The following is a 14,381-nucleotide window of genomic DNA, read 5'->3' on the forward strand; positions in this document are numbered from 1 at the left end:
AGTATGCCTGAGAGAAAATGAATCTCAGGGTTGTATATGGTGACATATATGTACTTTGATTTAAATTCAGCAGATTAATAGAGCAACATAGAATTGTATTTTAATATTGAATAGAATTATGCTTTTCTCCTGTTCAAGAAAAGGCAAATGTATATGATAATCAGCCATTGTCTGCAAAATCTGAAAAATTAAGTTGAAATTGATAGTTTTGGGAACCTTGGGAATATTGATCATTATTGAGTAGGCTGAGTAGCTAAGAAAATTTCCAAATTGATCCAGCAAGTAAAAGCATTATTTAAGCTGGTTTACATTGGTTACATAGCTTTCTCTTTTACTTACAGGTTTCTGAAATACAGCGAGGAAACTGGAAAGTAGTAAATAAACTGATTGGCCAGGTTCAGAGAGCAACACGTGGTCGTACATCCCCCATTCAGGTGAAAGCTATTTTAGAAAAGAAGTTGTCCTTAAAGGTACACCATAAAAATCAAGATTGATGGCAAGACTTATTTCCAGAGTTGCTTGGGATCATTCAGATTTGACTTTATGCATTTGCAGGGGGTTTATTCTGATGTTACTAGGACATTTTGAGTTCATCAGACAAGCACCAGAGATTCTGGGAAGTTACTGATGCTATCTGCATTATTTGCTCAGATATGTTTATCTCTTCCATGATAAATTGTGATAGGATTATGTACTTGTTATAGAAAAAATAATTTTCAATAAATCTGATTATTTAAATAGATTAAAAGATGTAGCTGAGTTTTTTTTATTGGAGTGACAACCATTCTTTTTGTTTGATTGTTGGTCACAGTTGTGCATTGATATCAACTGAATACATATCTGTTCTATTCTACAAAGTTGCCTGAAGTGAACATAGGGGCTGAGATTCAATATGGGATTTCTGTTCACAGAAGTTATTTTGCTATGAACTTGGACTGATGGGAGTTTATGCTTGAAACTACTCTTAGAATTCCCTTTTGATTGAAAAGCTGGCACAAGAATAATGAGATCTCTTCTACTCCTCTGACTGATGACACAAGTGTGCCCAGTTAATTCAAGTACTTGCATTATCACAAAATTACATTTGTGGCTGAGAAAGTTGCTTTTTCAAATCGGGTTTTAAATATTACGTAAAATAATAAACATTCTACTGAATTTTGTAAAACTAATTTTTGAAATCAAGCCACTTGAAAGTAAATGTTACTTAGTAAGTAGAGAACTTAAGTTGGTACTTTATACAAACACGAGATTTTTAACTGAGTTCACAGAATATTTTAATAAGTTATTTTGCTCTTCAGAAAAATCTTTGCATATTTATAAATACCAATAACCCTCAATTCTGGAGAAGCATCTAGATGCAATAAAAATATTTCCATTGTATAAAGCCAGAAATATTCCACTTCAGACTTATATATTTAAATATCTTTTAGAACTTTGTTACTAATACCTACTGATCTTACAAAAGGAAATAATGTCAAGGTGACTTCAACACCAACAATAAACTGTTACCACCAACATTACATGCAACAATTTTTATCGCATGAAACAGTATCAGGATATCCACAAATTTTATGCTTTTGTGATTGTTACTTTTCTGCTTCCAAGTCATGCTCAACTTTTATTTCATTTGTTAAAAAAATACATTGTCATGAAGCTCCAAATGTGCATTAAGGCTGTTCCAAAAAAAAGAGGAAATTATCGTTCAAATGGAAAAATTGATTCCCCCTCACAACCCCTTCCAATATCTTCAAGGCAGATATTGCTACTTTCACACTTGGTCTTTGGTGTTATTGTTTTTGCAGTGTAATGTCACAGAATATGAATAGAAGAATCAAATCAGCTGTGCATTTCTTAATTCTACCAACAGCCAAAAGATTGTACTGGTTATTTAAATAGCCTCAAAAATACAATACCCTTTTAAAATAAAATATTTCTGTTTCCAGAACAATTCATGTTCATGTACAGCTTGCATAGACAAGACATTTTGTCTATTCCAAAAGTAAGGTGACTACATTTAAAAACAAACTTTCATGAAAATGCTGAGCTCAGCTAAGATTTTTTTCATTTTGTTGATATAAAATAGACCACTCCCCTCTCCCCCCGATCCTCTTCATTTTTTATTAAGGCTTGGTAGAAATGTTTTGGAAAGAAAATTTTAAAAGGAGAATGCAACATTTGTATTAAACATTTCTTCAAACTAGTTAACTCTTATTCTTCACAGTCCACAAGAGAAGAATGAGATAAGATGGAATGTTCTTGTGCAATTGCTGCAAGTTCCTTAAGAAATTCAGTGAAAATAACAGCTGCATTGATTGAATTTTTCAAACTAGAAGGCATTGCTGTCTTGCTGAAAATATCTGATTGCTGGTGGCCATTTTGGGCACGACTTGCTGTCTTAGATCTGTTTTCTGCAAGAAAATTGTATTTTGAGGAAAGATACAGTTCAGTTACTTTTTATATTCTACAATTAAGTTATTTAACATTTTCACATGACAGCTAATCTAAATTTAATTTATGCATATTTAGAAGGAAATACAGTGACAGCCTTGTGCAACTAATTGTACCACAACTACTTTATTTCACAATATGATGATTTTCTTTTAGATTGATAAGATTTTTTTCTTCCCTGATTTTTCGCTTAAATTAGTCCAGGACTTCAAAACAAATAGTACCCCATGCATGACTACTAGCAGGTGGTGGTAGGAAGAAAGGATGACTATAATAAACCATAAGACAGTAGAATTAGGCCATTCAGCTCAGCAAATCTGCTGCACAATTTATTCATATTATTATCCTTCCCAAAGCCATTCCCCTGCCTTCTCCCCATAACCTTTGACTCCTTTACTATTCAAGAAGCTATCAACCTTCTCTTTAAAGATACACAATGACTTGGCTTCCACAGCTATCTGTGGCAATAAATTCTACAGATTCACCACCCCCGGCTAAAGAAATTTAGCTGGGTAAAGTTCATATATTACAATGTGACACTTAAATCAATTAATATATTATTTACATAAGGAGGAGTGATGCTCAACATTTATTCATTGTAATTCAAGCACAATTAGAGAAATTCAGGGCAATGTGTAGGAATGCCTCCAGCTGCTTGAACTCAAACTCAGGATCTTTGAGTGTTCTGCTCATAAATTCTTAGTGAACGGCATGGGGAATAATCTGGACACCAACTTGGCTAGAAAAATGGTAAGTTTATCAGTGCAGGCTAAAGGGCTTGAGCCATTTACAGGGACTTAGTCACACCAGAAAGTTTCCATTTTTAATGGACTAAGCAATATCCGTGTTGCGGAGGTTGTCAATTATGGTTAGATACGGGATAGACACCCGTCTATGCAGACTGCACACTGCAGTACAAGAGGAATAAGATGCACAAAAGAATGAGTGTCACATATTAAACTGAAGACCAACACTACCATGAAATACAAAACTTACTGCCACATTACAACTTACCTAGGACTTTACTTGTAGTTGTTGTGCAAATAAGATTGGTGAACTGGAGGTACAAGTAGGATTCTACACATATAATACCAATTAATTTTATAATGTTGTGGTAGTAATTGAAATGTGGCTCAGAAAAGACTGAGCACTAGATATTCCAGCAAAAATGCACAGGATTACAAAAGGCTTCAGAGGGTTGTAGACTCTGCCAGCTCCATCTTGGGTACAACCCTTGAGGATATTTGCAAGAGGTAGTGCTTCAAGAAGGTGAAATCCATCATTAAGGACCCTTACTATCCAGGACATGTCCTCTTCTGGTTACTACTGTTAGGGAGGAGGCATAGGACTTGAAGATGCCACACTCAATGATACAGCAGCAGCTTCAAAGATGCCCTGTCATCACATTTCTGAGTGGTTCATTAAAAACACCTCATTATTCCTTTATTACATTATTTATTTACTTTGTAGTTATAGTGATTTTATGTCTTTGTGGGCCAAACAACAAATTACAAGTCGTACAAGACAGTGATAGTAAATTTGATTCTGAGAAGGAAGAATGGGGATGTTTTGCAGAATTACTTAAGAATTGGTGCATCTTTGCCTATTTTCTGTAGCAGCAGGAAAGCACTAATGGAGTATTCCACAGGCCAAGATAACACAGCAAATCTGCAGAGAAATTACAGATATTTCCCAGAACTAAAAGGTTGTGTTATTGATTGGAATAATTAGAGTAAAGGGCAACAAAGGACAGGGATCTGTTGAAATGTGTCCAGGAGAATGTAATTGTTCAGTATCTTTCTGACCCAACAAGGAACAAAATACATTCGGATCTGGCCCTGGGAAATACGATGCGTCAAGCAAACTAAGCCTGAAGTGATAAAGTTTAATATTGGAAAGAGATGAAGAGCAATCTGAAGCAGAACTACTTAACTGGAGGTGGGATAAATACAGTGGAATGAGAAGTAATCTGCATTGGAAACACATTGAACCACTGATATGTAAAACTAGCAGTACTGTCAAGCAGGTGTTTCAGGTAGAAATAGCTACATTCCCACAGGAGAAATATCTCCCTGAATGATAAAGGGAATAGCAGATGAAATCAGATGGTATATAAAACAAGTGAATAACTGCAATGAGACCTAGGCTAAATAAATTAAGCTGCAAAACAAATTGAGAACACAGCAATTGACAGAAAAGAGCAAAAGTGTCCTTTATTGGCACATCAGTAGTGAGTAGTAAAACCAGATTTGAGGCTGATGAGGATAACAGGTTATAAATAGTCCACCAGTCTTTACTAAGGAAGAGCATGTTGCCAGTAAATTACTTTGGGGAGATAACAGAATGTGTAGGAGAAAGTTCTAGAAAGGCTGGATCTGTTTAACATAAATTAACCACTTGATCCAGATGTCTCCTCAGCAAAAAGATGCATCAGAAAGTTTGGTGATTGCCAAACAAACTGCTGTAATATTTGTATCCTACATGGCTACCAATAAGGTGACAGGAGGAACAGAAAGTAGTAGATACAAGACCTTTTTATAAATACATGTATGGGCAGTTAACCTAACCTTAGTTGCTCTTAAAAATAGGCACTTCAAAAAGTTCAAGTTAATGATTAGAAGCGAGTACGTACTAGTCAAAAGCAACTAACTGAATCTCTTGTTCTGGTAACCCAGAAAGTTGATGAAGGGTCACTAGTAGATGGTGTTTGTAAAGTCCCATGCGAAAGGCTGGTTAAGCAAAACTGAGTGCCAAGTTATTAAAGGGTCTGCAACTACAGGGATTGGTAATTGGCATAGAGCCAGAAAGTAGGGAGCAGCGATAAATGGATATTTCTCAGAGCAGAGGATGGCAAATACCTATGTTCCTAGGACCACCTGAGGCCCTCCACTGGTTAGGGTCAACCATGGATGTTAAATCCCAGCTACCTACATAATACACAAGCCAGGGCAATATGATATGGAGAACAAGCTGTTGTCCATGTAGTAAGCTCCCCCTCCCCAAGCAGTTGATGAATCCAAAGGAATGACAGAAACCGATAGAGTTTGGCATCCGCAGCATCACAGTTGTCAGTCAGCGTTAAACTCGATACAGGACTGCCTTGCGGACTCCAGCTCCGGATTTTTCCTCAGGATTCACTCCCAAAGCCTTCCCCGTGAGTGGGTATGGCTGTAAAGCAGTGGGAGGTTTGAGATCAATTTTTCTTTTCCTAGATGAGCTGCCAACCACAGCTGATGAGCCCCAACTGCTAGAAGCAACTGGTTTTCAGGCACTAGTAACCCACCCTCGTCCAGGAGCTGGACTTTGTTGTCAGAGGCTATTTGAGATGCATGCCACTGGAAGCATTTAATAGGTAGTGGTCCTTGTCCCCAATACTTAGATGACAAAATTTGGAAGTATAGTAAAGAAAACAGATAGACTGATTGATTGGCAAATTGGTGGAAGCCAAAAAGAAATTCTGTTATGAAATTAGACTGCAGATGAGGTTCTCCTTGGAGCACAAAGTTGAGGGAGTTTTGATCACTACCATAAGACACAGGAGCAGAATTAGGCCATTCAGCCCACCATGTTCGTCCTGCCATTCCATCATGGCTGATCCATTAACCGTCACAACCCCATTCTCTTCCCTTTCTCTGCAACCTTTGATGCCCTAACCAAGAATCGATCAAACTCCACTTTAATTATACTCAATGACCTGGCCTCCAAAGCTGTTGTGGCAAAAAATTCCACACCTTTACCATGCTCTGGCTAAACAATTCCTTCTCATCTCTATTTTAACTGGACAACCTCTATTCTGAGGCTGTGTCCTATGGTCCTAGACTCCCACTATAGTAAACATCCACTCTGTTTAGGCCTTTCAATATTCGATAAATTTCAATGAACAATGCCCCTCTCCCATTCTTCTAACCCTTTCATTCCCAGAATCATTCTAGTGAACCTCCTCTGAAACTTTTTTTAGATAAGGGGCCCAAAAACTGCTCACAATGTGATCTGACCAATGCATTGTAAAGCCTTAGCATCACATCCTTGCTCTTATATTTTAGTCCTCTCAAAAAGAAAACTTTTGCATTTGCCTTCCTTACCACTGACTCAACCTACACGTTAGCATTTAAAGAATTCTACACAATGATTCCCAAATCCCTTTGCACCACTGATTTTTTGAATTTTCTCCCAATTTAGAAAATAGTTTATATATTTATTCCTTCTACCAAAGTGCATGACCGTACTATATTCCATCTGTCACTTCTTTATCCAGTCTCCTAATCTGTCCAAGTCCTTCTTCAGACTCCCTGCTTCCTCAACACTACCTGCCCCTCCCCCTAGCTTTGTATCATCTGTAAACTTCACTACAAAGCCATCAATTCCATCATCCAAATCATGGACATAACGTGAAAAGACGTGGTCCCAAGTGGTACCAGTCCCTGCAGAACACCACTAGTCTCTGAGGGCCAACCAGAAAAGGCTCCTTTTATTCCCACTCTTTGCTTCCTGCCAGTCAGCCCGTCTTCTATCCATGTTAATATCTTTCCTGTAATACCATGGGCTCTTAGCTTGTTAAGCAGCTTCGTGTGTGGCACTACATCAAAGGCTTTGTGAAAATCCAAGTAAACAACATTCACTGACTCTCCTTTGTGCCTCCAAGTATCCTGAAACGTCATCTTTAACAATGGACTCCAACACCTTCACAACCACTGAAGTCAGGCTAACTGGCATATAATATCCTTTCTTCTGCTGCCCTCCCTTCTTAAAGAGTGGAGCGATATTTGCAATTTTCCAGTCTTCCAGGACCATTCGGAATCAAGTGTTTCTTGAAAGATCATTACTATCCACAACCTCTTCAGCTATCTCTTTCAGAACCCTGGGGTGTAGTCCATCCGATGCAGGTGACTTACCTGCCTTCACACCACTCAGCTTCCCAAGCATCTTCTCCTAAGTAATAGCAACTACACTCACTTCTGCCCCCTTACACTCGAATTTCTGGCATCTTCCACAGTGAAAACTGACACAGTATACTTATTAAATTCGTCCACCATTTCTTTGTCCCCATCACTACCTCTCTGCTTCATTTCCAGCTGCCCAACAGCCACTCTTGCCTCTCTTTTACTCTTTCTATATCTGAAAAAACTTCTGGTATCATCTTTGGCTAGCTTACCTTCATTTTTAATTTTTTTCTCTCCTTATGGGTTTTTTGGTTGTCTTCTGTTGATTATTAAAAGCTTCCCAGTCCTCTAACTTCCCATTAATTTTTGCTGCATTATATGCCCTCTCTTTTGTTTTTATGCCGTCTTTGACTTCCTTGTCAGCCGTGGTTGCCTCATCCTCCCTTTAGAATACACTTCTTATGCTTTCCAGATCACTCCTGAAGCTCCAGCCACTGATGTTCAACCATTATCCCTGCTAGTAACCCCTTCCAATCAACCGTGGCCAGCTCCTCCCTCATGCCTCTGTAACTCCCTTTACTGATGCATCTGACTTTAACTTCTCCCTTCAAACTGCAGGGTGAATTTGATTATATTATGATCATTGCTTCCTGAGGATTGCTTTATCTTGTCAAATCTGGTTCATTACACAACACTCAATCCAAAATTGCCTTTACATTAGTAGGCTCAACCTCAAGTTCTTCTAAAAAACTATCTCGTAGGCATTCTACAGATTTCCTCTCCTGGGATCCGGCACTAATCAACCTCAATATTGAAATCCCCATCACTATTGTAACATTATTACAGCCGTTTCTATCTCCTGTTGGAATTTATAACACACATCCTGGCTGCTGTATATAACTCCCATCAAGAGTCTTTTTACACCTGCAGTTTCTTAATTCTATCCACAAGGATTCTGATCCTATGTCACCTCTTTCTAAGGATTTGATTCTTTTTTTAACCAACAGAGCCACCCCATCCCCACTACCTTCCTACCTGTCCTTCCAATACAATGTGTATTCTTAGATGTTAAGATCCCAACTATGATCTTCTTTCAGCCACAACTCAGTGATGCCCACAATGTCATAGCTGCCAACTTCCAACTGCGCTACAATATCATCTACCTTATTCTGTATACTGCATGCATTCAAATATAACATCTTCAGTCCTGTATTCATCATCCTTTGCAATTTCACCCTTATGTTACACTTCAAATCATCCCATGGACAGCAGTTTTGCCCTATCATCTGCCTGTCTTTCTTCACAGTCTCACTACACAATGCATTGACTTTATACCAATTGTCCCACCCTCAGCCACTCTGATTCCATTCAACCTGACAAATTAGCTTAAACCCTACCCAACAACTCTAGCCAACCTGCCTGCAAAGTTATTGGTCCTCCTCACGTTCAGGAGGAACTTTTTGTCCTTTTTGTGCAGATCATACCTTCCTCAGAAGAGATCCCAATGATCCAGAAATCTGAAACCCAGCCCCCTGCACAGCTTCCTCAGCTACTCACACAAAGTGCTGGAGGAACTCAGCAGGCCAGGCAGCATCTATGGAAAAGAGTACAGTCGACGTTTTTGGCCGAGACCTTTCATCAAGACTTAACCACTTGGACACTGCCTGGCCTGCTGAGTTCCTCAATCATTTTGTGTGTGTTGCTTGGATTGGCTGATTTTCTCATGTTTGTTCATCAACCACTCATTCAGCTGTACTATTGTCCTATTTCTGCCCTGACTAGCATGTGATACCAGAGATTACTACCTTGGAGGTCCTTTCTTCAGCCTTTTCCCTAACTCCCCATACTCACTGCGCAGGACCTCTTCCCCCTTCCTACCCATGTCTTTGGTGCCAATGAGCACCACAACCTCTGGGTGCTCACCCTCTCTCCTGAGAATCTTCTGTAGCCGCCCTGAGACATCCTGGACCACAGCACTGGGAGGCAACGCACCATCCCAGCTTCTCCTTCTCAGCCACAAAATCTGCTGTCCATCCCCCTCACAACTGAGTCTCCTCTCACTTTTGCTATCACTGAATCAGATAGCTAAAATTGAGAGGAGCTGTTCTTATTGAACAACTGGAGGCTAAGAGGAAATCGGTAAGTATGAAGAAAATATTTTACTAGGCAGAAAATTGTTGATGGTCTGGAACTCGTTACCTATACAATGATGGGAACAATCAATCATGGTTTTCAAAAGGAAACTAGATAGGTGCTTGAAGCAATAACTTGCAGGGCTATTTGACAAAAGCAAACAATGGGACTGACAACACTGTCTGGTTGGTATAAATGGACAAGCGGGGTGGCCATTGTTGGGAGTAGGCCAGTAGTGAGAGTAGGAGTGTCAGACTATGGCTGAAAGGAGGCTTCGGCTCGTAAGAGGTGTTGGCTCTGGGTAAGCTTCTGCTTAGGTTCCCTTTTTTTCCTCTTACTGTGCCTAGTGTAGTAAATGACTGTTGTGTGTTCTTCATGCTGGAGGTTGGAGACTCAGAGTCTCCCAGGGAACTATTTCTGTGTGAAATGCATCCAGCTACAACTCCTTGATGACTGTGTTACGGATCTGGAGCAACAGCTTGTAAGATAAAGGAGAAGATAATCGATCAGAGTTACAGGGAAATAGTCACTCCTAAGTTGCAGGAGGCAAGCAGCTGGGTGACTATCAGGAGAAATGGAAATGTGAATAGGCAGTTAGCACAGAGCAGCCGTGACCACTCCCCTCATAAGTATACCGCTTTGGATACTGTGGCGGAGGATGACCTCCTAGGGGAATGCACAGAGACCGGGTTACTGGCACTGAGCATAGGTCTGTGATGGAGAAGTGGAAGTGGTAATGATAGGGGACCCAATAGTCAGGGGAGCAGGAGGCTCTGTGCACGTGGGCGGGACGCCCAAATGGTACGTTGCCTCACAGGTTCGAGGGTCAGGGACATCTTGGATAGTGTCTACAGGACTTTAGGAGATCTAGGCTTCATATGGAGCCAGTGATCATTAATGGAGAATGTGTGGAGCAGGTTAAGACCTACAAGTATCTGGGAGTACAGTTAGACGAGAAGCTAGACTGGACTGCCAACACAGATGCCTTGTGCAGGAAGGCACAGAGTCGACTGTACTTCCTTAGAAGGTTGGCGTCATTCAATGTCTATAGTGAGATGCTGAAGATGTTCTATAGGTCAGTTGTGGAGAGCGCCCTCTTCTTTGTGGTGGCGTGTTGGGGAGGAAGCATTAAGAAGAGGGACGCCTCACGTCTTAATAAGCTGGTAAGGAAGGCGGGCTCTGTCGTTGGCAAAGTACTGGAGAGTTTAACATCGGTAGCTGAGCGAAGGGCACTGAGTAGGCTACGGTCAATTATGGAAAACTCTGAACATCCTCTACATAGCACCATCCAGAGACAGAGAAGCAGTTTCAGCGACAGGTTACTATCGATGCAATGCTCCTCAGACAGGATGAAGAGGTCAATACTCCCCAATGCCATTAGGCTTTACAATTAAACCGCCAGGACTTAAGAACTTTTTAAAAGCTATTATTAATGCTTTTTGAGATAGTGATTTAGATGCATATCATATTTTTTTACTGAGTTAAGTATTGTATGTAATTAGTTTTGCTACAACAAGTGTATGGGACATTGGGAAAAAAAAGTTGAATTTCCCCATGGGGATGAATAAAGTATCTATCTATCTATCTATCTATCTACAGTATTTTGGAGAGGGAGGGAGAGCAGTCAGATGTCTTGGTACACATTGATACCAATAACATAGGAAAGAAAAGCAAAGAGGTTCTGAAAGAGAATTTAGAGAGCTAGGTAGAAAGCTGAGAAGCAAGACCTTCAGGGTAGTAATTTCTGGATTGCTATGCACCAGTGAGGGAAGAAACAGGCTGATTTGGCAGATAAATGCGTGGCTGAGAAGCTGGTGCAGGGGGCAGGGCTTCAGGTTCTTGGATCATTGGGATCTCTTCAGGGGTGTGGGGGGGTATGACCTGTTCAAAAGTGACAGGTTGCACCTGAACCCGAGGGGGACCAATAATCTCTCGGGCAGGTTTGTTAAGAGCTGCTGGGGAGGGTTTAAACTAATTTGGCGCGGGGTGGGAACCGGAGTGAAAGAACTCAGGATAGTATGGATGATAAAAAAAGCAAAGATAGCATGCAGTCAGACTGTCAGCAAGGACAGGCAGATGACTGGACAAATTTGCAGCCAGCAGGGTGAGGATCAGTGCATCAGGGATGCAGAATCAAAAAGGGTACCAAATACAGTACTCAAAGTGTTATATCTCAATGCATGAAATATGAAAAATAAGGTAAAGAAATTTCTTTAGCCAGAGGGTGGTGAATTTATGGAATTTATTACCACAGGCAGCTGTGGAGGCCAGGTCATTGGGTGTATTTAAGGCAGAGGTTGATAGGTGCTTGATTGGACACGGCATCAAAGGATACAGGGAAGAGGCTGGGGAGTGGGGAAAAAAGAATTAGCCATGATTGAATGGTGGAGCAGACTCGATGAGCCAATAGCCTAATTCTGCACCTATGTCTCACAGTCTAAATTGGCTGAATATCCTTCAGTCCTGAAATTGTTCTGAGATTCTACTAAATGTGAAGCCTTCTTGAACTTAGAAACGTAAGGAGCATATGATAACAAAGCAACAACAAAAATCCTGGTTATTTCGTAGGCTTGTTTAAATTGTTCCTTAATCAAATAGTTAAATCCGGAACACTGCAGATAGGAGCCTTATACAATTTTTAATCTAATTAGGTTTAGTGACTTTTTTTGATGAATACTTTAAGGATGATTAAGGAAATACTTCTAAGAATGTCGGGAGAGAGAGCAAGGGAGTGGGTGGAATTGAATAGATCTTTCAGAATTCCGAAGCATATTATACCCAATGGTAGCCTACTATGTTTTAAAAGTATTTGATTTCTTATCTGAAAGAAGGTACACATTTTTGGACATTACCTTTGTCTGTTAATTCTCCTTTGTGCGATGAAGGGTTTTCAACCCGAGCGAGCAGATTTTCACGAGACTGGGTTAAAAATGTTGTGAAATTTTCCACTGTTGAAGCAAACTGCTCAATAGTATTTTTTACAGATGCCAGCACCTACATAAACACAAAAACAGAACAATCAAAGCTTTGGCATTTCCTCTATTTGGATGAAGAAGTGATGCTTCAAGTTAAACTGCTAGAAAATTTGAGTTTTGTTTTAAATTTTGCTTACCAGTTAGATAAACAAATAAGAATGAGGAAAAGTAGGGCATTTGGATCCTCAAGCCTGCATTTAGTAAGATTATGGATGGTCTGATTATAATTTCAACTCTGCCTGCCTATTTGCTGTATCCTTTCATTCTTTTGTTCATCAAGAATCTACCCACCTTGGCTTTACTCTGTTTACTCTTTACTCACTCTCTTTCCACTGCCCTTTGAAATAGGTTCCAAAGTCTCATCCTCAGAGATAAATGGAAGTTCTCACTGTCTTCTATGGGTAAATTCATTTTAAAACAGCAACTAAGGAGCATTATTTCCCTACAATTTTATTCCATTCCCCTGGCAAAAATCGTTCAGTTAGCTTTCCTGATTCCCTCTTCACCTGCATACTAACATTTATAAACCATGCAAAGAACATTCAGCACAATGCGCAACTCAGACCTGTGATCTCTCACCATTTATATCATTTGTTACTTTATTTCCTGCCAGTATGATTAATTTCACATTTCTTCACAATATATTTAATTTGCCAGATCATTACCCACACACATTACCACAATTATTATATTAAGTCAGTTTTGGATAAATTTAAAAATCAAAACAGATGTGATTTCAGAAGCATTGCCTGATAATGTAAATCAAATGCTTTGACAAAGTTAAAAGTAAAATTACATATATCACCATATACAACCCGGTGATTCATCCTCAGTAAGTTCAAGAACCATAGTAAAATCAGTGAAAGGCCGCACCCAACAGGGTGGATTAACCATCAATGTGCAAAAGACACCGAACTGTGCAAACACAAAAGAGAAAAGAAATCATAGTAATAAATAAATAAGCAATAAATATTGAGAACATGAGATGAAGAGTCTTTGAAAGTGATTCCCTTTTCAAAGGTTGTAGAAATGGTTAAATGGGACAAGTGAAGTTATCCCCATTGGTACAAGAGCCTGATGGCTCAGACAGTTGTATTATACATGCATACTTTGACAATAGAATGACCCTTTGAGGAGTAATAATTGTTCCTGAACTTGGTGGTGTGAGTCCATAAGACATAGGAGCAAAATTAGGCCATCTGGCCCATCAAATCTGCTCTGCCATTCAATCATGGTTGATTATTTTTTCTATCTCCTCCTCAACCCCAGTTCCCGGCCTTCTCCCTGTAACCTTTGATGCCGTGTCCAGTCAAGAACCTATCAATCTCTGCCTTAAATACACCCAACGACCTGGCCTCCACAGCTGCATGAGTCAACAAATTTCACAAATTCAACAAACTTTGGCTAAGAAATTTCTCCGCATCTCTGTTTTGAAAGGGTGCCCCTCTATCCTGAGGCTGTGCCCTCTTGTTCTTTCCACATCTACTCTGTCTAGGCCTTTCAACATTTGAAAGGTTTCAATGAGATCTCCCCTTTTTCCTCCTGAATTCCAGCAAGTACAATCCCAGAGCCATCAAACGTTCCTCGTATGATAACCTTTTCATTCCTGGAATCATCCTTGTGAACCTCCTCTGGACCCTCTCCAATGCCAGCACACCTTTTCTAAGATGAAGGGCCCAAAACTCTTCACAATACTCAAGGCGCGGCCACACCAGTGCCTTATCAAGCCTCAGCATCACTTCCTTGCGCCTGTGATGTCACAGAAGTCCAGAGGCTCCTGTAACTTCCTGACGGCAGCAGCGAAAAGAGAACATGTCTGGGGCGATGGTAGTCTCTGATGATGCATGCAGCTTTCTGTGATGGAGCTCCCTGTAAACGAGCTCAATTGTGGGGTGGAGCTTCACCCACGACTGACTGGGCTGTATCCACTATTTTTAGTACAATG

The 14,381-nt window shown here is 40.1% G+C and overlaps 2 protein-coding genes across 4 annotated transcripts in view; one reads left to right on the top strand and one right to left on the bottom strand.

Moving 5' to 3' along the window:
* gatb (glutamyl-tRNA(Gln) amidotransferase, subunit B) overlaps positions 1–748 on the top strand; it is a 41,378-nt gene extending 40,630 nt beyond the window's left edge. For 2 of the 3 annotated variants that reach the window (XM_073042898.1, XM_073042899.1), the window contains exon 13: positions 342–748. In XM_073042898.1, the coding sequence (XP_072898999.1) occupies positions 342–494 (153 nt within the window). In that variant the 3' untranslated portion in view covers positions 495–748. The remainder of the gene's footprint in view (positions 1–341) is intronic. The other variant, XR_012098644.1, reaches the window with a different exon arrangement.
* Positions 749–1,249: 501 nt separating this feature from the next.
* fhip1aa (FHF complex subunit HOOK interacting protein 1Aa) overlaps positions 1,250–14,381 on the bottom strand; it is a 141,532-nt gene continuing 128,400 nt past the window's right edge. The window contains exons 11-12 of the mRNA XM_073042908.1: positions 12,314–12,455; positions 1,250–2,408 (exon numbers count right to left, since the gene is read on the bottom strand). Coding sequence (XP_072899009.1) covers positions 2,209–2,408; positions 12,314–12,455 — 342 coding nt within the window. The 3' untranslated portion in view covers positions 1,250–2,208. The remainder of the gene's footprint in view (positions 2,409–12,313; positions 12,456–14,381) is intronic.

The sequence above is a fragment of the Hemitrygon akajei genome, chromosome 4 (assembly GCF_048418815.1).
Source record: "Hemitrygon akajei chromosome 4, sHemAka1.3, whole genome shotgun sequence".
Lineage (NCBI taxonomy): Eukaryota > Metazoa > Chordata > Chondrichthyes > Myliobatiformes > Dasyatidae > Hemitrygon > Hemitrygon akajei.